Source organism: Crinia signifera, chromosome 7 (genome assembly GCF_055691185.1).
Source record: "Crinia signifera chromosome 7, ASM5569118v1, whole genome shotgun sequence".
Classification (NCBI taxonomy): domain Eukaryota; kingdom Metazoa; phylum Chordata; class Amphibia; order Anura; family Myobatrachidae; genus Crinia; species Crinia signifera.
In genome coordinates this window covers 139870171-139895729 of record NC_139223.1, presented here as the reverse complement: position 1 = coordinate 139895729, position 25559 = coordinate 139870171, and the positions used below count along the sequence as shown (strand labels likewise).

General features: G+C 40.0%; 1 protein-coding gene across 1 annotated transcript in view; it reads left to right on the top strand.

Moving 5' to 3' along the window:
- The window catches only part of SPOPL (speckle type BTB/POZ protein like), a 38653-nt gene extending 13735 nt beyond the window's left edge, over positions 1 to 24918 (top strand). The window contains exons 5-10 of the mRNA XM_083153874.1: positions 6009 to 6186; positions 6272 to 6327; positions 9430 to 9552; positions 14454 to 14596; positions 16544 to 16597; positions 18429 to 24918. Of these exons, the coding sequence (XP_083010000.1) occupies positions 6009 to 6186; positions 6272 to 6327; positions 9430 to 9552; positions 14454 to 14596; positions 16544 to 16597; positions 18429 to 18573 (699 nt within the window). The 3' untranslated portion in view covers positions 18574 to 24918. The remainder of the gene's footprint in view (positions 1 to 6008; positions 6187 to 6271; positions 6328 to 9429; positions 9553 to 14453; positions 14597 to 16543; positions 16598 to 18428) is intronic.
- The last annotated feature ends 641 nt before the right edge of the window (positions 24919 to 25559 follow it).

Sequence of the window (25559 nt, the reverse complement as noted above, 5' to 3'; positions counted from 1 at the left end):
ATGGTCCCAGGATCATGCAGGGACATTCCCAGGCTGACCCCTTACACACCAGCCTAGTCCCTGCATTTTCTGGTGTGAGGGTGAGAGACAACCACTCCCCTCTCCCTACCCCCCTTTAACCAACCAGCTATATCTTCGGAACCAACTGACCCATTTACATGAGACCAGTATCATATTGAAGAACTTTTGAGTTGGCTTTGAATGATTTTGGTCCCGTAAAACTGGGCTGTTTGGTTCCAGAGAAATCTGCCCTCAAAAAACATAAATAGTCATGAAATTACATTTAAGAAATGAAAAAAAAAAAAAACGGTTTAACCTCAATATCCCTGGAACCAATTAACCCATATGGATCCAGCCTGGTATCAGATTGAAGGCCCAGCGATTTGGGTTCGACTGAGATCAACCTCGAGCTTCAGTGATGCCGAAGGGGGAACTGGCAGCCATTGAACTGGGTGGGGGTCGGAATTAGTGGGTCCCATGTTATTCTATAGGGAAAACGTTCCAGCTTTGCCTGGTCGTATCTCCGGTTTCCAGGGGGCTAGAGACACGGGGCTGGGCTCATTGGAAAGCCCCTTCCCTCAGCTACAAAATGGGCTAATGGGTGGTCCCCGGACCACCCCCTAGATTCGCCTATGCTTCTGTCCCAAGGGAGCGACACAACACAGCAGACTCGGAGGTGACATGGGTGAAGGTGACAACCCAGGATTAACTTGGGTCTAACTTGCTTTAAGAATGTCAACCTAATGCCTGTGTTGCCCTTTTGACCCTGTTGACCTTAGGCATATCGTCCATTTTTCTGTGTCGACCTAAGGCCAGTCGATTTTCAGTGGTCAAACCTAATGTATGTCTACCTAATGACCATATACCGATCTATTATGCTTATGTAGTAAATTAGATGTACACTTACATGTGACCTATAGGTGTACTCATACATCATCTCAGTGAGGCAGGGGACATTCTGCCAGCACTGGCGTCTTTTTTTTTTTTTAAAAATGCCTCTAATGCCATGTTCACACTGCCAGTGTGAACAACACGGACTCCTTTCTCACTGCTAAGGCAAATTCCCTGGTGAATCATTTTTACCCAGTAATTTGCCTTTTAACGCGGGTTTTTTTGCAGTGGTAACGGGTCAACCCAGGTAAAAAGCAGGGTTGGAGACCTGGGAATTTCGACATGTGTTGAACCGTTCACATTGAAAAAAAAACCTGTGTTAAATGTCAAATTACCGGGTCGATATGCTAGACCTGGGCATTTGCCTAGCAGTGAGAACCGGGTATTAGTCACAACGCAATGCAATTAGAATGTACCAGGGGTTTGTGCTGGATAACTTTGTTTGACACTTGTAGATCTGTGTGTAACCGAGTCTCTGAATGTATACAGTATAAAGTGCTACATTGTTGCAGCTGCATCTCACACTGCATAGCGTTCTGATTAGGGAAGCCATTCCTGGGGCATTTTTTCCAATCCCGGGATTTGGGTTTGAAAAAATCTCGATTCCCGGCATTGGCTTCCCTAATAAAAAAAAAATGCCCATGCCACCCCGCATATTTACTTACCATATGCCGGTGTGGCCCGGAGCCGGGCAGAAAAGGTTGTGGTATAATAGACAATGTTATGGTTTGCCCCCCCCGCACCATCTTTCATACTGGATCTCCCGACATCCAAGGTGGCCACTGGGTATGTCTTTAGAGGCATCCCCGGTCCCAAGGATGCATTGTGCATCCTTGGGCACTACATGACATCACTGGCGCACCCGTGCAATGCTTTCTTGGGACCGGATATACCTCTGAAGACAAACCCGGTGGGCATCAGGAGACCAGGTGACACCAGAAAAGTGACTTTCGGAAAATGGCTGCCCCCATACGAAAGACAGTTTTTTAAAACTGTTTTTCCTATGCGGCAGCCATTTTAAGAAAGACACTTTTTTCATAAGTGCCTCCGTCCATACAGTAATGCCGGGATCTGCAACGGAAGGTACCGGCTGCACGGAGTGGGGGGAGGGGGGGTTCTTCAACACATTGGGGGGGGGGGGGGGGGGGGTGATGTTAACCCGGGGGGGGGGGTGTTAACACGCGGGGGGGGGGAGGGGAGGTGATGTTAACTTTAGGGGGGGGGGGGCGATGTTAACCCCTGGGGGGGGGGGTCGCGCAGAACACTGCACTGGCTTTGACCCTGTATTTGGAAAGTTTCCAAAAACGGGTCTGCCAGTGTCAAAAAAACGGCACTTAAACGGTAATATACCGCTTAAGAGTTGCGATGTGAAAGGGGTTTTACCTGGCAGACCCGTTTTTGGAAACGTTTTCAAATACAGGGTCAAAGCCAGTTATGCGGTCTGAAAGCAGCATAAGTAGCAAAGTCTGTGTTGCACTAAATGTGCAATTTTGTCTTCATTTGACAATACTGTAGGTGCATTTGAGCAAATCTGTAGATACATTTTAAACCACAATTTAAATTTGCCTCCTACCTGTGTAAAACTTAAATTGTATTGTAGATACATAAAAGCAGGGCATAAGACCAGTACTTTAATTGCATTGTGCAGCTATGGTTTTTGTATTTTGGAAGTGATATATAGACCACAATATAAAAATGTTGGAAGCCTTTATTTGGAAGGGAATCTCTTTATTTTCCCCTCTTCTGGCCTGAAATTAACATTATTATTATTATTATTATTATTATTACATTTTTATTTATAAGTCACCACAAGTGGTACGCAGCGCCTTACATATGCACACATTAGAACAGTGCAGGGTACACAGAACGAAACATAACAGCAACAGAAGAACTAGAACAGAGCACAAGTAACAATTAGCAGCACAGTTCTTAGTACACAATACAGCTGAGATGTAGGGAAGTGAATGAGAATAGATGCAGGTATGGATTGCAGGTGAGTAAGAGAGCTGTAATTGAAATGCAAGAAGAGTGCTGTGAGAACAGGAGGGAAGAGGTCCCTGCTCCAAGGAGCTTACAGTCTAGAGCTGGGGTAGCCAACCCTTGTCCTCGAGAGCTACCAACAGTGCATGTTTTGCAGGTCTCCTCACAGAATCACAAGTGAGCTAATTAGCTCCATCTGTGTATCTCTTAAAATGTGTCAGTGATTAATGAGTGCAGCTATGCATCAGCTAGGTTGTCTGAAAAATGTGAACTGTTGGTAGCTCTCGAGGGCTAGGGTTGGCTACCACTGGTCTAGAGGGAGATGAAGAGAAACAGGTGACATGAGGTGCAGGTAAGGAGACCTGAAGGCAAGAAGTGAGCATGGCAGGGATGGTCAGGACATAAGGCAGCAGGTAGAGAGAGTGGATGGATAGAGTAGTCCTCTCCCTCCTCCTATCCTCTTCTCCCCCTCTATCTGCACCCTTGACCCCTACTAGCCCTGCACTGTAGCCCATGCCACAACACACCCTGCTAGGGGCAGAAAGCATGCAGAGTGAATAGGTATAGCACAGGATCGAGTAACCACGGCTCCTGTACAATAGTGTACCTCAAAAAGATAGTGTCAAAATGGAGAGAATAAAAATAAATAAAGTTAGGGTAAGTGATGTGAGAATCGGGTGTAGAGGGACATATACAGTGCAGAGAGAACTGATGAGGAATCTGGAACACTGAAATGGTTAATAGTTTGAGCAGCATTTAGGTAGACAGGGAGCTCAGAGTCAGGATGTGCAGTCTGCAGGTGTTGGTAGATTAGGTCATTCATTGCAGTGTGTTGATTGATGAACTTTAGTAGAGGTTGGAAGGTTCTCTGTCCTTCTGTCTCTCTCTGATGTTCATATTAATACAATCCTCATACTTAACACTGCCATATTTACCAGCTAACAGATTTCCCATTGCTAGAAATGGAACATTTACAATACAGATACATAAAAATTATATTTTTGTCTTAATGCCCTTTATCCAAGGTTCACAAAATAGTGTAGACTATCGATCACAAGAAATGATTGCAGGCGGGGAGACATCAAACACTCCCTGAGTTACTAATAACACCTTCCTCCTTGCTAGCTATGAACAGGTTAAAGCAGAAACACTGTTTGTCTTGCCTTAATACAGCATGTTATGTGATTGTAATTGCCTAGTTGTGTTTCCTGGGTAAAGGTCTGCGAGGACACCGTTCTGCCCGTTGTTAACAAAGCAATTTAAGTTTCATAAAGCAGTCATGTGCAGAAGGTCACAGCCCTGGGATCAGCTGCTAAGCACATCTTCACACCTTATCAGCGCTAGCATAGTTTGATTGCTAGCTCTCCTAGTTTACGAATGCGTTAACTGCTAATATACTTCCTTTGATCTGTGTCTCCTGGAAATGTGTAAAATTGGCAAGATTGCAACTTAATTATATGATATTATTGTGTGCAAGGGAATAATTGATATGCGGCCCTTGAGACCACATGGCGCAAATATAGCACATCCTATTTCCATTTAGACAAGTTAAATGAGCTGTTCAATGAATTTGTTATGAATACAATTATGTGGCTGACAAAGAGGATGAAGCAACTGTCTGCTCTCGGAATGAACACAATCTGAACCGACTGCTCAGCTTCCGCTTAATGGCCTAACCAATTGGTAATTTTGGTAATCTGCAGGATGTCATTAAAAGATTTGCTTCAATAAAAAACAAAAACAGATGTTTGTGAAATTTTTATATAGCGCTTTATTCCATTTGGTGAATATTGGAATACATAGCTGTATTATTATGTATGGTGTCAGTTCTCATTTGTGTTTCTATTTTTTTTTTCTTATGGTGTTATGGGCAGGAAAGTAAATGTGATCATATAATCCACTCTCACCCAGTTTGCATTGCTTCATAGCCACCGCCTGGCCCTTACCTATGCGTGTTGTCTATCTTGCCAGTTTAAGTTTTTCCCACTTTTACTGGGTTGTGCATTACATAAAACAGGTTTAGGGAACCTTTTTCATTGCAGGGGCCATTTACTGTGTGTTAAAAACCTTCGGGGGCCATATGTAAATCCCTGGCACCGGCTGGCACCCATCCCATGCTCCCGTCCCATGCTGCGGCTGCTGCTGAGCTCCGGCTGCTGCTGATGATGAAGACATCTCTCACAAGATATCCCAACCTCTCGTGATAACTCCCCCTTCGTTGAAGCCTGTGCAAGCCGTCAGGCGGGAGGTTGGGCCATTACACCTGGCTACGGGGGCCGTAGAGATTCCCCTGCTATAAAGGATGCAACTATAGCATTTTGAAAATAATGTCGTTACTTATCACCTCCACATTTATTCTCCGGATTCAGTATTGAATCCCGGCGGTCGGGATCCCGGCGTTCAGAATCCCGACGCCGGAATCCCGATAGCCGAAATGCCGACAAGGGGGGGACGTGGATCGCCCCCCCCCCCCCCCTGCGGGCTCGCTGCGCTCGCCACGCAGCGGGCCCGGTGCCTCGCTACGCTCGGCACACTAATTTATTCTCCCTCCAGGGGTGTCGTGGACACCCACGGAGGGAGAAAGTGTCGGCATTTCGGCGGTCGGGATTCCGGCGTCCGGATTCTGAACGCCGGGATCCCGACCGCCGGGATTGTAACTGCATCCCTTATTCTCCACCTGTTATCACCAGACCATGGAACTCTACCATCGGGGCCTGTTTACACAAGGCAATATCCATTAGTAAGGCTTTACAGTCTCTGGATTAAAAGATGACAGCAGAATGTGGAAGGTGTTGAGCAATATTGAAAACCTTGAAGCACACTTGCTATGTTCAATAGTCTGTTAATAGCTAAGCAACATTGGTAACCATGGAAACTCAGAACAGCATTGTTTGTTTTCAAGATCAGATGTTGCTATGGAAGGGTCACATATTACTAGCCTATTTAATTGGCCAAAATGTGTGTGTTGGAGATTTCGACAGATAATTTCAGTCATCCTTCCTTTTACTGTCAAGAATTACTCCAGCAAATTGAAATATAAAGCAGCGTAATCTTAATTGGGAGAATAGTTAAGAGCGGCGTTAATGCAGTTTAATGGTTACACATACAAATAATTTCTAAATTTTCTATTTACTTAGGTGAGTGTGGTTCAAGATTCAGTGAACATATCAGGACAGTCCAATACAAACAATCTGAAAGTCCCAGAGTGCCGCCTCGCAGAAGACCTGGGTTATCTGTGGGAAACCACAAGGTTTACAGACTGCAGCTTATATGTAGGAGGTCAGGAATTTAAAGCTCATAAATCTATTCTTGCAGGTAATGTTTTCAATAATTACTTCCATCTTTGCTTTCCTCTCCCTAAGAAGAGTGAATTCCTGACCATGCCTTTCCTCTCTTGCAGCTCGTTCCCCAGTGTTCAGTGCAATGTTTGAACATGAAATGGAAGAAAGTAAAAAGGTATTAATGTTTACAGCTATGTACTGGGGAGATAAATCTCTTCTTACAGCGTACCATTATTTGGGGTTTGTTTTCTAATATTTCACTTGAAAACCCTTTCCAGATAGTCCATATTCCGCATTATTTACGGCACTGCTTGTGCTTTCATTTTTACTGCACTTTCTAGATTGTGCCAGACATTTTCTGTTTCTATAAAAGGATGGTCTAATATTGCACTGTAGTGATGTATGGATGAACTCGTGGCAGAAGTATATATTCTTTACCATTTAATGTAGCTTTCACATCACATAAAACATTTTGAAACGTTTTGAAAAACTGTAATTTTAAATGGTATTTTAAACGGGTCTAGTGTTCATATTGCAGCAGATTACCATTTAAAAATACCGTTTAAGTTCCATTCACATCACCAGTCAAGCCGTTTAACCTCTGAACACGTTTCTACCCACAGCTTATTTCCTGGTTCAGGGAAGGGACACAAGACAAGGGACAGCCTATCACAGTGCTCTAACCTTTATTTTTTACTAAATACCATTTCAGTGCCATTCAGACAGCACAAAAAACGGCTCTGAATTGGCTTTAAAACGGGTAGGACTCTGCTTTTTAAACGTGTTGAAATACCAGTTAACTTTAAATGGTATTTCAACTATGACACTTTCACACTGCAGCCTTAAACGTTTTAAAAGGCAAAAAAACGGCAATATACCGTTTTAAAAGTGTGATGTGAAAGCTACATTAATGAGGCTCGCTGAGCCTTGTCACAATGTTTCAAATTAATGATGAAGAAGTATAAAATTCTTCTGTATGCAAAATACCTTTCAGATCCACATGTGACAATATCTGGAACCTTTTAACGGAATTCCATTCAATAATGCTGTAATCTATGGGGACACATGTTTTTCTGTGCACACATTTCCTGCCTCACAGACCACTTCATGCTTACTTACCAGTCTACACTTATTTAAATATTCAATAGGACTTCCAGCTTAAATGGATTTGCCTTTTTCTAGTACTGAGGTCCGCTACTGAAGACTTAGCATAATAGAATTTTACGGCAGATAAGAACCACTTGGCCCGCCTAGTCTACTGTAAATCCGACCATGCACACGCTTACAGACTAGGATTAATTGCTTGTTTGGAGCCAATTAACCTACTATACAAATATATTTTTTGCTTTTTGGGAGGAAACGGAGGAATCCCACATAAGCACGGGGAGAATATGAAAACTGCACACAGTAGGGCCATGGTGGCAGTCAAACCCATGGCCTCAGTGCTGTTCGGAAGTAATGACCATCATGTAATCTGCAGTGCTTACATGTTCTAGCGTGGCGCAGAGAGCTGGCATGGTTGCTGACTTCTGACTACACAGCTGTCCATGATTTTATGCCCATGTATCACATTCCTAATTTAGTAGCTTAGCTAAGGTTCTCTCCCATCTTCTGATAGTTTACACTGGCACTACCATTTACCTAGAAGTTAATGTTAAGTCCAACGTCTAGTCAGGTTCTACAGCCTTAGCGCTAGTAGCAGATCCAGTGGGGAGCCACTTTAAAATAAGAACATTAACATCGTTCAACATTCATTGTAGACCATTTTTGAATAAAAAAATTGGATGGAAGGGATGGAACGGTAGGAAACCACATAAGCATTTCCAAAGAGTTCAAAAGTATAGTTTGAAAAAAAAAAAAAAACCTCATCCTTAAGGTACCCATACAGGAAGCGATGTTCTCCGTACTTTTTGTACTAGAAGGCATTGCATCTAGTACAAAAAGTATGCGATGCACATACTTTTTGTGCTGTGCGATGTGATGTGCTCGGGACTGGGCATCCCACGTGGAAAACGCTCCATGTATGGGTACCGTAAGACTGTTCTAAAAATGTGCCTGTAATGTTGACAAGAATACACTTCTGCGTCATAAGATGTGTAATACAGCTCTTTGAGTCTATGATTTATTAACTGTATTTATAAGAAAGACGAGATTTTACTGATGTTTATTGGACCTGAATCAGAGATGGACAAAAAAATGCAGTGTTGCATGCAAGCTGCATTTTATTTTAGTTTGATATCCAGGAGGGGCATACGGGAGAAGTCTCAGTAGAAGAGATGCCTTCTGCATCTAGCTGCAATTCCCTGCACTGTGACCATTGCAAGCTGGGATCCATCGCTTACTCCGCTCACTGGCTGATGCAGGGGTTTATGAAGCCAAGAAGTTTGCATTGTAACATGCAGACCCATGACTTTCCCTTTTCAGGAAACTGGGACAACATGCCCCCATTTCTGGGAAAGGTGGTCCTCTGCTGCCCTTCCCAGCCCCTCAACACCGTTTTCTGTCATTAGACACAGACATGTTTCTTGTGGTTTTTTTTTTTTTAAGAAATGATGTATTATTGCAATTATGATTTTACTTGGGTTATACAATAATTTTGGTACTTGTTTCCTAGCACGGCGCCCGTCATAGGTTAACTTAAGGTATGCGATGACACGACCGACGCGATTTTAGGGCTATTTTTAGCCTTTTCCCCGACAATTAAAAAATCGCGTCCATCACATGCCTTAAGTTAAGGCATGCGATGCGACCGATGCGATGGACGCGATTTTACATAGGGAACAATGTTAAATGGTCCAATGGACCCGATTTTTCATTGTATACCCAACCTTATGGGTATTTTACATGAAAATTGGGGTCTTGGGGCCATTTAACATTGGGGCCAATGTAAAATCGGGTCTCAGGGACCATTTTACATTGATTCCAATGTAAAAATCGCGTAGATCGCATCGCATGTGATTTGTTTGGATGCGATCGACGCGATTTGTAGGGGTCCCGATGGATACAATTTTTATCGCTAGCGCCGTGCTAGGAAACAGGTACCATAATTTTTGATTTTGTAAATCTGCATATTGGGAGAGATCTAAGCTGCATGCTAGGGTAGGGATTTGAATTTCGACTTCTAGGTAAAGCCAGAAAGGTTGTTTTAAGCCATATAGTTGGTGTAACATAGGAAAGGGAACGTTGTTGAATAAGAAATATAGTTGATATTAGGTTCTATTTTCAAGCAAATGTGTTCCTATTCTGTGTGCTTATTCATATCTTTGTTCTTGTACAGAATAGAGTAGACATTCAGGATGTGGACCCAGAAGTATTTAAAGAAATGATGAGATTTATCTATACAGGAAAAGCCCCTAATCTTGACAATATGGCTGATAACTTGTTGGCAGCAGCGGATAAAGTAAGTCTTTTGCCAATTAAATGTGTGTGTATTTCTTCACACTTGTTAAAATGAATGTCTTTTATATAGTTTACTTTTACAAGGAAATGCTAAATTAGTGTGATTTCCAGAAGGGAAAATGGAAAGGGTATTTTATACTCCCTCAGGTACCTATTTACAGGATTGCATCTTTCCATGATATGTGTAGTTCTGACCTATTTCTTCTCTGTCCATGTTGTCAGATTTCCAATTTTATCTCCATTTTGGAAATGGTTTGGGAAGGTTTTAGATGTGAGAATTTCACTAGTAGGTGATTTATCAAACTGTAGGGGATATTATATTGACCTCTTATTAAAGAAAAGGCCAATGTGTAATAGCTTTTTCTTCTTACTCCACTAGGGGGCACTGGAGTAACCTTAGGAATAGCCGGGAGTGGAGAGCCTGGGCACCAAACAATTCATTTTAATTACCCAGCAGCCCAAGCCTTCCTCTTCCCTATACTCTAGGAGTGGTCATTGTTGAGAGGGGGGTAACTGCTTTTACGTGGTCTGCCATTCGTTTATTTTATAAAAGACTATATCCAATAATCTGCGCTCATTTTAACGAGGTGCATACAGGTCTGAATTAATGTTGAACACAATTTTATCAAATCATTTTTTTAAAACAAAATTAATGAATAAATATATCACAATGCAATAAAAAGAAAATAATAAAAAATTAGAATATAATGCACGTATATTTTTAAGGTGGCCACCTATCATTCATTAATTAATCTATTATGTGTATATCTGAATTACTTAATACAAGCCAAGTGTAAGCATATAATCATGTAAACATATGTGCACAGATATGAATATATTAAAATCTGCGTGAAATTGACCCTGGTTTTTTAATCGTAATGTCCTCCGATCTGTATATATAGCGAAGAGTATCCTGATCAATAAACCAAGCCTGTTAGAACAAAGTCCATTGCTTAAAAGTAACAAATCTGTAGATATAGGTCTCCACTAATTTGTACAATACCCACAAGTTCCAATATTGATGAATACCTTTTGACAGTGTTAATGCAGGGAGGCAGAAGGGCTATTCCATGCAAAGTTCACTGCCCTCCGTTCTACTACGCGTTTCGCTCTGGTATGAGCTTTTTCAAAGAGTCTTCTTTCCTGGCATCTCACCTTTTTATTACCTTCCATCAGCGGGTAGTAGAACGGAGGGCAGTGAACTTTGCACGGAATAGCCCTCCCTCCTCCCTGCGTTAACACTGCCAAAAGGTATTCATCAATATTGGAACTTGTGAGTATTGCGCAAAATAGTGGAGACCTACAGTATATCTACAGATTTTTTACTTTTAAGCAATGGACTTTGTTCTAACAGGCTTGGCTTATTGATCGGGATACTCTTCTCTATATATACAGAGTGGAGGACATTACTATTCAAAAACCGGGGTCAATTTCATGCAGATTTTAATATATTAATATCTGTGCACATATGTTTACATGATTATATGCTTACACTTGGCTTGTATTAAGTAATTCAAATATACGCATAATAGATTCATTAATTAATTGCATTTAATTGTGAATGATAGGTGGCCACCTTAAAAATATACGTGCATTATATTCTTATTTTTTATTCTTTTGTTTTTATTGCATTGTGATATATTTATTCATTACTTTTTTTTTATTAAAAAATTTTTTGATAAAATTGTGTCCAACATTAATTCAGACCTGTATGCACCTCGTTAAAATTAGCGCAGATTATTGGATATAGTCTTTTATTCTTGTAGTTGGAGACCTACCTATTGTAGGATCACCACATAATTAGGTGTGATTACACAGTCACACCACCATTCTGCTGCCGAAGAATTCTAACTCCTACTAATGGTAGAAACCATTTATTTAGTGATCATTGATAGCAATAATTTGAATTAGCGCCCAAATAGGAGGGCAACCTCAAAAAAATTATTTTATTTTATGTCAAGTACAAAAGAGGACAGTGAAATTTTTCCTAAAGGACATCTTCACTACTGCTCCAAAAACAACCATTCCGGTGGCTGCACCAACTGGGTTGGTGACTTTCACAGCAGTCTCCGTGGAGATTGCACACAACTACACAAAATGACAATGACAAAAGCATTTTTTTTTACTGAATCACAGTCATTGGCCTGGGGTCCATACCAGAAGAGGAGGTAGGCTCCTCTTGTTAGCCTCTCCCGCACTACTAGATGCACTTCCTCAGGCCGAACTGCCCGCTTTAGGTACGCATATCCTCTTGCCACCTCTTGACATCTTTAATTGCAATAGTTTTCCTCAGCATTTGTCCACCTTTCATATTCATTGAGCGGTTTGTGTGCATGCAGAGCCCAAGGACGTGGACGAGGTAAGTACTTTTACTCTTCGCTTGATTCCATATAATTATATATATTTTTTGCATCCCTATTAATTTGTGCATTGAAGCTGTTTTACCACTTAGGTATTTCCCTATCCATACACATTAATGCTTCAGCTTTGGTGTGTGTGGTCACTCCTTTATGGTTTATATTGGTTTCCAGAAAGAAAGGAGGTGGATGCTCCTATGCTGGGCATTTGTGATTTCTGTTTGACAATCTTTCTCCCCATAACCCAGGAAATGATAAGCTTTGTGGCTATTAATACATGCAGAGAGACTCCTGGAGTTTTGTCATTTCCAGTCAGGGACTGGGTTGAACTTCAGAGTTGACACCGAAAAATGTTTCCGATAGTTGAAAGCTTACGACACCTGGAACACCATCTCAGGCTAGTACAGGAGGGCTCCCAGGTACATGTCTTAGGGTACATGCCTACATCTGTGTCTGGCCTATCTAGCATTGACAGGGTGGCTCTTGAGACATCCATCCTAGGAGCAAAGGGATTTTCCAGATGAATCATCTGTAATGCTGTGTACACATGGGGGCAATAGGGGCTGAAATCGCTGGGAATATGGTCGCTGGCGACCATATTTCCAGTGATGGGAGTGTGCCCCGGCGATAAATCGTTTTCAGACCCATTCTAATCGCTGGTCGCAGCTGATTACCTCTGCGGCACCGCCGACTGAGGTTCCTTTTCATCAGCGACCATCTCTGGTCACTGATGAAAAGGGGACACTGAGCAATATATTGCTCAGTAATATATTGCTAGCAATATATTGCTGAGCAATATATCTCCCCCGTGTGTACGGGGCTTAACATGCTCTCTTTGGCAAGCAGTTTTTACCATGTTTGGTGAACTTAATTTGTGATGTGTTTATTAAGAAATGTTTAACCCCAGTCCTTGCTGCTATTTAGAGTCATTTTGCAAGCAAGTCTGGATTTGTGCATCCGACTCCCTTCTTTGAGGGTCCAAGTCTGCCCTGACTGTACTCACCTTCACTTGCAGCTGCCATTCATGCTCACCAGTCAGCACCTATTGAGCCCTTGAATATGGTGGACATTTGTTGGCTTATCTGGAAGATTGTTATCCTACTGGCCTTTACATCTGCTCAGCGAGTGTCCAACCTGAGCACCTTTTTATGTTGCTGCCCCTTACTAATCTTTCACTCCGATATGGCTGTTTTTGAGGAATCGCTTATGTTTCCTACCCAAGGTTGTTTCTCAGATTCATGGCAACTAGGATACTTGCTTTAAATGTTCCATTTTTGGATTTGGTAAGGGCTCTCTGGATTTCCCCCTTTTTCAGTGCCAAGAGTTCCTTCATCTTGTTTTCTCTCCGGATTTAAGTAGACAGGAACTGTAGATCTCCACATCTCTGATTCTCTGTTTGCCCTGATGATTTTTATTATTGGGGCTGGCTTGCTTCTAAGCAGACTTTGGCCAGGTGTTGATAACTTTGCAGATGCAGCCATTGGGCAACATGTTTTTTTCCCCATAGGGTGAGAGCTTTAGAATGTCTCAAGGTCATTCCTGTGCCCCCTTGCAGCGGAGGAAGAAAGTAGGATTTATGATCTTACCTTGTTAAATCCTCTTCAACTCAATAAGAGGCACAGGTCACCAGCTCTGACGCATCTGGCTTGCGGAGATTGTTTTGGTGGCAGCGGTTTTTATGCACCTGGAATCTGTGTGTATTCCTAAGTGTCTAATAGCCTACCTTCTCCATTTGCTCCTTGCCATAGGCTTTCAAACTGAACTGGCTGACCTTTGGCTAGTGGTGGTGTGTAGGGGAAAGGGAGTATTAAAGGTACTTCTTTACTTTCACGGCGCCAGCATGGCGCCGCGCTACTTCCGGGTTACGCTCGCCACAAACTAAGTAAAATAAACGAAGTTAACGCCATGCCAACATGGATAGTTCATACCTCCACTATCCATGTTGGCATGGAGTTGATTTTAATTAGCGTGGTGAGCGTAGCGAGCCACCGAGCCCGCAGCGTGGGCGAGCGAAGCGAGCCCCGCAAGGGGACTCTGACGCGCGGCGCCATGCTGGCGCCGTGAAAGTAAAGAAGTACCGTATTAAATTGCTGGTCAATTGAAATTAACTGTTTGGTGCTCAGGCTCTTCCCTACAGGCAATATCCAAGGTTATTCCTGTGCCCCCATGAAGTTAAAGGAAAGTATTTAACAAAGTAAAAACCATAAATCCTGCTTTCCCCCATTTTTGTACAGGTACAGTATACTTTCTATTGTATAGTTATATATGTAAAATATTTTTTATTGCTGTCCATTGAATTGTTTGAAAGTAAGTTCCACCACTACTGTCACTGTGAGAAGCAATGATATAGAATTTATCGGCGAATGCCTGGTGAAATTGTGAAGCATATAAAGGGGCCATTTTTCATAGTTATTTTTTATAAGTGAGGCATAATGCACACAAAACCCCAGAATTGTAGAAGATTGATTATTAAGTCTGTACTTGCATACTTTTTAACCTAGAGGGCTTGCTGCAATGTTTATTAACATTTTCCTTTCCGTGCCAGTATGCTTTAGAACGGCTCAAAGTCATGTGTGAAGAGGCTTTGTGCAGTAACCTGTCAGTGGAAAATGTTGCCAATGTCCTCATCCTCGCAGATTTGCACAGCGCAGAGCAGCTGAAAGCACAAGCAATAGACTTTATTAACAGGCAAGTGAAATGTGATAAGGTGACTCAGTGTTATTGGTGGTGTTTTTTTTGATGGTGTCCACTTGAAATACAGTAGCAAGTCCTCAATTTTGCAGGAGACCATTGGCCTGGATTGTTTTATTTTTATTAAGTCTTTGAGGACCTAAATAAATTAGGTGTGTTTGAACTTTGATCGTAATGATTACAATTATGTCTACAGAGCAGATCACTTGTAAATAAGGGTGGTACGATTAATAATGCATGTACGCTAGATATCTTTTGGTAAGTAAACATACTTTTGGACATTATATTGTCGTATTGTCCAGCATTCCTCTATCCAATAACGTAGATTGTCCAGGTACTCTCACAGCAAAGCTTTCCAGTAACAACATACATTATGTTCATCTAATGGTGTGGCACTCCTATCCAGAAATAAACATGCTAGGCTAGTTTATAGAAGTATTTAAACTGGCCATACACCTGAATGACCTGCATATGACCTGATTGAACGAGTGATCTGCTTACGACCGCAATGAAAGCTGGCAGATCAGACGTGCAGCATGGACGATCTCTTGACCCGTAGGACCGTGCATCGTAGCGACATTCCTCACGATGTGCACACAATCAGTAGGTTCGATTATGTAGGGAGGGACAGGATTTGCTTCTGCTTGTCAACATATTTTCTGATAGGAAACCACATGTTTTGCCTATTTCACTGCCCATACATAATTGAATTGGCCATAGACCTCTAGCTAGGGCTCCCCTGCATGTGACCAGAGGCATGCCAGGGAACTCCATTTGGGAACCACTGCTTTAAGGCAGCGGTTCTCAACCATTTTAGTCTCCCGTACCCCTTGATTAGGCTTTTCATTTCTGAGTACTCAATGTGAAATATCCACAGTACCCCAGGTTGGGAACCGCTTTTCTAAGGAGTAAGATTGAAATAATCTGACTGATCTGAGAGAGACCTATCTATATATTGGGGTCGATTTAATTCCGTGTGCTGTAAATATCACCAAGAGAGAGCCCCCAGAGTGAATTTAATCAGCTTGCTGCTTAGTTGGAGAATGTCGGTACTTGCAGGTGTCTTGTTGAGAGTGCCGTCATTTTCCAACTTAAGTCACGGTAGGACACTAAACAGCTTTGCTGCCCTAGATTTGTCATATTTCTGCTCACAACCCAGGAGGGGAGCGAGCATCAATCCTCTAGACAGCAGTGCACTGCTTAGAATCGCTCGGTGAGCTCACTTCTCGCAGTGCACACTTTATTGAATTGACCCCATTGGGGCAGATGTATTACGCCTGGTGAAGTGATAAAGTGGAAGGTGATAACACACCAGCCAAACAGCTCCTAATTGTCATTTTTTTTAAAAACCCAGTCTGAAACTTGCCGGTTAGGATTTGATTGACTGTTGCGTTATCACCTTCCACTTTATCACTTCACCAAGATTAATACATGTGCTCCATTGTCTCTTTTGCATTGGTAATAATAATTATATGAAGGTGCACTCACCAGAGACTTGGCAATGAAAGGACTGTTTATTGTTGTCACATCATTAGACAGTCGTCAATGTCTCGGCTGCTGCACACAGCCTTCTTCAGAACGTGATTACTGAGATGGAAGGATAAAGTGATATTGATCCCCGCCCCAAGTCTCTATATACCCTACCAGATCAGTGGTTAACCACACCCACAAAGGCAGCCCAGCCTTATTTACAATCTACCAGGTCACTGGAAAGGTCGTATTCTACTCTATTGGGGCTTCCCCTTATATGCAATAGCAAAACCATTTAAATATCAACAGTAAAAAGTATTCATATAGCTTACTTGTGCTCCAAAAAGCTATATAGCAGCAATTGGTGCCTAATTTCCGGCATGCGTTCCACTCACCAGGGACTTTGCAATCTTTTCTGTATTCGTGTTTATTTAGTGCACGTTAACCTTCTTATTTTCTGTTTTCTACGTCCAGATGTAGTGTTCTCAGGCAATTGGGTTGCAAGGATGGGAAAAACTGGAATGGCAAGTAAGTATACAGGTTTTCCTATTTTATTTTATATATTGTTATGAGATGGCAGTATTGCTTCCTTTTAGTGGCTTTAATTATGAGTGGAGTTTGTTTTTACAGATGTGTCCTTGTATATCTTTGCTGGAGGCAGTGTGTCCCTGTACTGTACAAGCTGCAGCATGACTCCGCTCCCAGGATTTATACTGTACTATGGGTAGCTGAAACACATATATGCAAGCTCCCTGCTATCATACATTATTGTGCAGGATGCAGCATCATGGCCAGCGATGTCATAGCACATATCTGTAAGTGATAAGCTCTAGTCATGTGCTTTATTGCCCAGGTAAAGATATGACATGTTAAAGAACACCTAAAAGGAGCATAACCAGTAGTATTTTTTAGAATACAGTACGGTCATTGGGTGACCATATATTGTTATATACTGCTTTCACATTGCTATGTCGGGTCGGGCTTGGGTCTGGCACTTACACAAATAAATCCAAGTCAACCATTATACACAGGGCAATTTAATTCTTCTTATAACCCGGGTCGAATTGCCGTGTTGGTCGACCAGGGTTATATGTTTTGGTGCTTTCACACCTTCTCTTGACCCAGCAATAACCCGGGTTTGAAGAGCGCTGTGAAAGGGGTATCAGCGATGAAGCTGATCCTTAATGAATTAATATGTCTTTTTTTTTTTTTTTTATTGATAACTAGTGCTTACAAAATGAATGCTTCCATTGCACATAGCAATAAGTTACCAGTTATCAACACATTAAACTGTTTAAAATGTTTGCATTATTTTCTGTTTACCTTTACTTTAAAAGGAATTGCTTTTGTAAACCCCAATGCAAAGCTACAGTAACTGGGAATGCATTTTTACCACAGAAATAAGTCTGAAGGAAAATAAACAAGTTGACTGCTTTGTACATGCCCTCTTACAACTTTTAAGAAATATGTTGCTTTATTTTTTCACTGAGGCCTTTATATAGGCCTTTGCATGCAGTGTTTGTTTATGTTGCCTTTGGATATGACACTGTTCTTTTTTTTTTTTACTCTAAAGACAACATTTTTCACATTAACAACAAAAGTATGCATATCTGCATGGTTTATTCAAGAAAATTTTGCGTAAACATATAGTGGACTATCAAATTAGCCCCAATATGCTGGCGTGTGCTGCGTCTTATTAGGATTTTTTTTTTCACCTGCTTCAGGCAGGCGAAACAAAATCACTGAAAGCAGCCACATTATTTTTTTTAAATTGAGTATTTTTATTAGACAAAAAAGTATCGCAGAACAATACACCATAGCACATAAAACATATGAATAGTCGACAAAGACATATGAAGTATCAACCAGAATATATAAAATTCCAATATAACTATCATTGTACATTAGAAACAGAAAGCAGTGAAAACAGGTTTGCAGTGTGTGGAAACACACAGATTTCACTGAACCTGTGTATTTTCATATCGAAACCTATCTTTTTATTTATCAGGCTGTCAGATAGGATAGCCCAATTAAAAAACGCCAGTGAAACATCGGGGAAAAATAGATTTTTTTTATCAAGGGTAATTGGATATTCCCTTAGAATGAAGCTGAAAAGTGAAGTCAATATATTTTAATAAAACTTTCCTCCGTAAGTCAAGTAGACATACTGTATGTACTTCTGCTGCTAATGAAAACAGCAAATGTAATTATTTCTTAATAGTTGCAGGGGGGTGCATAAATGAACATATATTGTGTGCAGGGGAAGACATGCTCTCTGGTAGAACATTTGTGTGTGTGTGTTTGGTACTAAAGCAATGTGCTGCCAGCATTAAAATATCTTGGTGTATTCAATTTTTAGTCAAGCAACCGATATAATGGAGACAGCAGGCTGGAAATCCATGATCCAATCGCATCCACACTTAGTAGCAGAGGCCTTCCGAGCACTCGCGTCCGCACAGTGTCCACCTTTTGGAATTCCAAGAAAGCGACTAAAACAGTCCTGAATTCACTTGTGAACTTTTTGGGGGGTTGTTTTTTTTTTTTCTTTCCACTTACAAAGGACTTTATACTCCGTGTTCAGAAGTGTTTTACTACACAAGCTGAAGCATTTGTTCTTTTCCTCTTCAGTTTTGCGTGCCCATGGGGGCTGAAGACAAGATTTCTAGCCTTTTGTTTTGCAGATGGATAACTTGATCTAATCCACAGCTTTAAATTGGACTGGTTGTTCTCTGATTCACTGAATGGCCTTAAATTATCTTCAGCTGATTCGGTCTACATTTATCATGTATGCCATTTAATGTGTTTGGTTTTATTTTGTTTTATTTTTTAAAACAAACTGTGCCTTGTCATTTGACCAGGCTATGCAGGATTGCACTAACCCATAATGCGGTAATAATAACGCAATTTTATGTTTTGGAAGGATATATATATATATTTTTTTTAAGTTTAATTTAATCTTTATTGTTCTACCCATAACAGTTGCTTGGCTTATGCATTTTCACAATAAGGCATCTTGTTGCTGTCCAGCTGTTGGCTTCCAGTGCATGCTGGGATCTTAGTTCCACACTTTTTAACAGTTTACCTTAGCCTGTGCTTTATTGACGTCCTAGGTGAGGCTGTAAGAAGAGAGAGCACTTGAATCCATTTGTCTAGAAAGTAAAAGTTCGTGCAAGTGCTGCTAATAGGCTGGTGACATAGTTTTTTTTGTGTTGCCAAAAGCTTAATGAATAGGCTCAATACCCATTCATCATTCACAGCATAATGAATTGTGTATAAATTCTATAGAATTTTGAAGAAACACAATAAAGGGTATACTTGTGTTTCTTTGTTTACAATCTGATCTTTGTACATTTCTTATTTGTGTCCCACCTGACTTTGCAGCCCATTAACTAAAAAAATGCCCTTAGGCCGATCAACTTTATAGATGCACTTTAAAGTTAAAAATAAAGTTGATGAGAATTTAACTGATTGAGAAGTTACGTGAACATTCTTACTGAGTGCAATATGAATTTAAACTTGCTGTATGGGCTTAAAAGAGCAGCATTTTGCTTAGTCTAGAAAGTGCATTGAGATGTTATATTTTAGTTACACATATGGCATTGTTAAGGTATTGAAATTATACTGTATGTCAGGAGCTTGTTTGAATTGTTTTAAGTTGATGTAAATTTGTCTATCAGTTCTTTAATAGGATGACCACAAGTGTTATGTTATGTCTTTGTTTACGGTATTTGACATTTAACAATACTGCACAATTGAGGTTAATGATCTTGTTGCCTGGCAGTTGATTGCAGTTACAAGGTCTGGCAGTCTTTCATTTCTCCCGTATTTGTTCAGGGAAGATGACCTTTGAATAACACCTACTGTATCATCTGTATGCAGATGAGGAATGCATTCTGTAGGTTGAACCAATGGGTCAATCCCATGTCATTTCAACCAGGTGTCTTCACCACCCCTCTCAGATTTTCCCAAAAACATTTTTGTATTTTAGTTAAGACTGTCGTGCGATTAGGTTATAAAGTATTGAATTTTCAATATATTTAATTATTTACTTATAGCAGCTTCTTTATCCAGTTTATTAGACATAGCACGTGTGTTTTTTAAGGAATCAATGCAAATTTTGAGCCCTAAGGTCTCAAATCCAAACCAAATTACTTAATCTTCCTTATGTTTCGCGTTCTGCCAAAAATTGCACATTTTTCGAACTGAATAAAAACGCTCGGCTAATCCGACATTAGATATCCCAAATTTTACTACCACAAATTAAAAATCAGTTTGAAAAATGTGCATTTAGTAATTTGCTTTGGATTTTTTGATTCAGGAGAAAAAGTTAGCTTAGGGGTCCAATTTTCAAGGTGATTGCCAAGAAACACCCATGATACGTCTATTAAAACGGATGAAGAAGCTGTAATTAGTAAATCATTTAATACATCTATATTTAATAAACTAATTATCAGACAGTCAAGATATTTTGGCAGAAATATTTGTTTTGACATCCTCTCAACTAAAAAAAAAATGTGGAAAAATCTGAGACAAACGGTGGACATTTCAATTTTGTGGGTGATTTCATGTGCAATGACCCTTATTCTTTTTCGTAAGTGATAATGTTGCCATAGCAACCAATCAGATTCTAGCTTCAGAAGATAAATAAGTATCGGTAGCAGCTCCGGCGCAGTCCAACATTCAAATAAGGGAGTCATAGCAACTGTGAGTATTGGACAGTGTTGTTTGGGGTGGCAGTCAGTGTGCCTCCCCTATTTGAATTTTGGACTGTGTTGCAACTCCGCCTCTGGAGCCGCCACTGATAAGTTGCAATGGGCAACATCTCTACTTTTAAATACTTGCACTTTAATAAAGTTACCCCTAAGACACTGAATTACTTAGTTGGTTGGACATGGGCCCTTTGAGTTTCAACTTTTTGTAAATTCTAATGGTGTTAGTTATTAGATAGTTGTTAAGCTCAGTTCATAGTGCTGCCACTGGTTCCTTGTTCATTGTTAGTCTACATAGTTACGGTTATTGTTTTAGCCTAAAGAATGTCTCCATGCGTGTTGAGCCAACAGATTTGCTTCAGCGAAGGCCACAGTTTCTCACCTAATATTACAGTAACATATATAAAGTAGCATGTTGCTTAAAGTGCAGACTATACCTATCAGACTAGTAAGAAGTGTGTCACCAATTTCCCAAAATGGCATGCTATTCTTTATACACCGCGCTAAGCTTAAAAAAAGTGATCAAGTGGATAAACTACCAGCCAGCCTAACTGTCATTATAAAAACATAGCATGGCAGTTAGGAGCTGATTGGCTGGTAGTTTATCACTCTCAGATTTATCACTTTTTGATGATTAGTACACCTGGCCTTTTAAATACTTATTTTATAACTTGATGAAAGATGAAATGGGGTAATTATTTTGCTTGTTTGAGCTGCTTGGGAGATGAACGTTTCCTTTTAATGTGATTCTGTCCACCTAACAGTCAGTTAACTGAACTTTGCTACCCTGTATAATTCCACAATTAGATTTTTTTTTTACAACGTAATATATCATCTGCAAGTCCATTGTGTTACTAAAGGACAGGTCTATTTTTGACCATTTCATTTAAAAATGTTGTACAAACCCACCAAATCTTGGGTTAGTTGGGGGTCCTTTCCTTGGATCCCCTTTTTCTGTGAATTTTAGAAAGGAAGACCTGGTGTTCATAGGCCTACCGACACCATTTCTTACTTCTGGGCTCCTCCAAAAGGTCCCAAACGTTGTGTCTTTTCATTGTTGCATTTCAATTTGAAAGCCACAATGCCTATATTACCATTCTTAAACTTTCTAAATTGATTTGCTTCAATGAAATTACGTTAATGTGTGTAAGCCTATCACTATGGGTCTGTTTGGTCAGGTCCACATTTCAGGTTATCATTTTGAAAATAGATTTTTCAGAGGTATGTTTGGAGTAGAAAATGGAGGCTTCGCAAAAGAGGTACGAGTATTGTTTAGGAAGGCTGAACGTGGAAATGTTCATTGACAATAAACCATATATTTTCCTTTATTTCTTAGACACCTTTTCAGCAGCCTACACGGATACAAATCATTTTCAACAAAGAAAATAATTTGTCTTCATATTTACTTTAGGCCAAGATAAATCAAAACTGCTCACATACTGTATAGAACAAAGGACCAGAGCCCCTAACCAGGACATAACTATTCTTTTTCAAATTGGAGAATGGTTTACCGTACTTTAATGTATAACGGTTACCTACCCATAGAGCTTTAGCTTACAAAATAGCTGCAAACATTGTGGGCTGCTCTTTAAGCAGTGATACAGTACCTAATATTTAAAAATATAATCTCCTTCTAAAAGCAGCTTTTGTAAATGGCCACCATTCACATTTTTTCAATAAGCATTGTTGGGTAGAAGTAATTTTGTCATTATAGCAAGTCGCCAATGCGATGTTTGGCTTCTGACTTTCATTATTAAACATTTAAGTGCGGATTCCCTTACAAAATTTAGGAAAAAACTTCACATTAAGGATATACAGTATTAGCTTTCAAACATATATATCTTTAAATACGTTCTTCCTCCTATGTGACGTTATCAATGTGATTGTATTTGAAGTATACTGACAACTTATAATTATCTGATCAGACTGCTGCTTGTCATAGACCTAACCGTAATATTCGCAAATATATTTGCTACTGTATATTTTCCATTAAAGTAAAGGTTCAAATTAAGTCTTTCTGTAAGCCTTTTGGTAGATCTGATACTTCATGGGCCACAATCTTGGTCCTCCTAGCTATTAAATGGTCACACATTGCCTTTTATCTCCGTAACAAGAGATAAAACAATGCATTTAATAAAGAGACATTGTCAGCAGCAAGGTGGCTGTACAGTATGTGTAGGCTTCTAGGGCACCATACTTCCCCATGGTTGCCTGGCTGTTAGGTCACCTTCTCCATAGAGCAGTGATGGCTATCGAACCTCATGTTACTAGGGGTAATAAATGATGCTGCTTTGTATGCATCGACTTGTAACTTTAGTTCAGCCTTGGCTTGGCTGTTTTATAGATATATTTGTGAATATTACAACTTTTACATTTTACATCAACTACTGTAGTATGTCTAGTAACCCTTTAAATAGCATGTTCTGCCTGATTAATTGGAAGTAATTTCAGTTTCTATTTGTAGCGAGATGTGGATGTTTCCCACTTTGCGCCAAGCTCCTTTTTAGATCATATTCCTATCCCTTCCACATGTAGCAGTTTGAAAGGTTGGATGTGTCCGACGCTCTGTGCAAACAATAACCCGATGACTGGTGTATGACAACAAGATTGCATGCCGGTTTCTATCTATATGTACTTAAAACTTGGTATAGACATGGGTGGGAACTGAATAAGGATTTTGATTGGATAGCCTTCTGTGTAGCCAGGCATCAAATTTCAGTCCATATCACTATGAATTAAATGGATATGGTATGAATGTTCGACTTTTGTGTCTAGGTCGACAGTCACTAGGTCAACCACTAATGGTCGACACATGAAAAAGGTCAATATGCATTAGGTCGGCATGGTCAAAAAGCTGGATACAATCAAAATATCAACATGTAAAAAGGTCAACATGGGTTTTTTACATTCTTTGGTGTCTGTCGATATGTCAACTGTCTTAATGTACCACTCGCCATGCTTCAGGCTTCGTGTTTTCTTTTTTGTTTTTATCATGAAAAACTATTGACGACCTTTTTGCGTATGTGGACCTTTTGGCCATTTCAACCTATTGCATGTCAACCTTCATGTGTCGACCTTCTGCCTGTCCAATATTAGTGGTCGACGTAGTGACTGTCAATCTAATGACCGGATACGGACTTACAGTACATACAGTAGGTTGCTTCCAGTTCACCTGCCAGGAATCTTATGTCCAGGATACAAACTGTGCAGTCATTGGTGGCATGAACAATATAAAAAGGGGGAACTGGTGGGTGGTTATTATTTAGGCCATCACTTTACAGCTTACTCTGTGAAGGAGAATTAATTGGGAAAAAAGACGAAACAAAGTTTAATGCATTGTTTTGTCAGTTACAAAGGTCTTTTTCATTGGCTGCGTCTTGACCTATTGGCATTCTGTTTAATCTCTCATTGTTGCGTTCATAATTGTTCCATATACTATGTGTAGAGCAACAAAAGTGAGCCATCACCGCATATTCATTGTTACGTATTTATTTAAAGAGAACATTTCTTTCATATTTACTACTGCTACTCTAGGTTTAACAGTGCCGTCTGGCTTCCTTGGTTATGTATGTTCTGGAAAATGTAAGTGTGAAGTTACAAATACTAAAACCTACTTAGGAAATCTACCAAATCCGTTCTGTCGAAGAAAAACTGTTTAAGGATCTAGTTCACAGTGCATACAAGGGAATTTGTTATGCTTCATTAATATTTGCTTCATATTTTTATTTTATTTTTTGAGGCGGAGGGGGGGGGGGGAGGTTGGGGCAGGGTGTTGTTTGGTCCTGACCAAATTGTGTTGGAAAAACCTTGTTCTAAAGGTAATTTGAGAACTCCCTTGTATAGGATCGCACAGAGCCTGGTGTTATTAATGCATTGAAAAAAAATATCTATTTCAGGTTGCTTTGAAATACTTGAAATATGGTTAAAAAAATTTATATTTTCATCGTCTGTTGTTTTCAACTTTAAAAACACATTTTGTACCAAAAAATGTCAAACACTGTGCTGTATGTATATGTATAATTATAGAGGTCAGCTGCATTTACAAGATGCTTGTGACTTAAAATATTATTGACTTGTAAAATAACATTTTAAGTCTTATGTTGGCTGTTTGAAAAATGTAAAATGATTATTGTCCTTTGACCTGTGTGTGCAGTCTTTTCTTGTTTAACTGTCTTTTTTTTACATTTTAATTTAAGAAAGCCGTAATTAAAACGGTATCAGGTTGCTGTGTAACGCTGAGTGCTTAGGATTACATTTTCTTTATTTTACATTAAACTCCAGATGTATTAAACTTATAGTATATCTTGAGACCCATTATCCAGAAATGTCCAAAAACCACTTAGGAAAATAATAATAATAATAATAATAATAAAATAAATACTACCCTGTGATCATGCCATCTACATTATCGTGATCATTGAGAACCCAGTCTCCATCATTGTGAGGAGCTCTTCTTCATAAGTATAACAGGATAGGGAACACTATACATACTGTACAGGGGGCAGCAAGGGTGATAAATGTCCAGCCAATCAGCTCCTACAGTAACTCATGTTATAGGCTGTGTTAGAAAAATGGCATTTAGGAGAAGCTGATTGGCTGGATGTTTATCACTTTTTATAACCCTTGCATTTATCGCTTTTTAATTCTTAATACATCTGCTCTACAGACAGATATATTCACTAAGCTGCACACCTGCATTCACACTGAAGAGCACTGCTATACAAGGTAATGAAGAGATGAATATCATGATTGTAGAGTACCTACCTGGTTTATACACACTG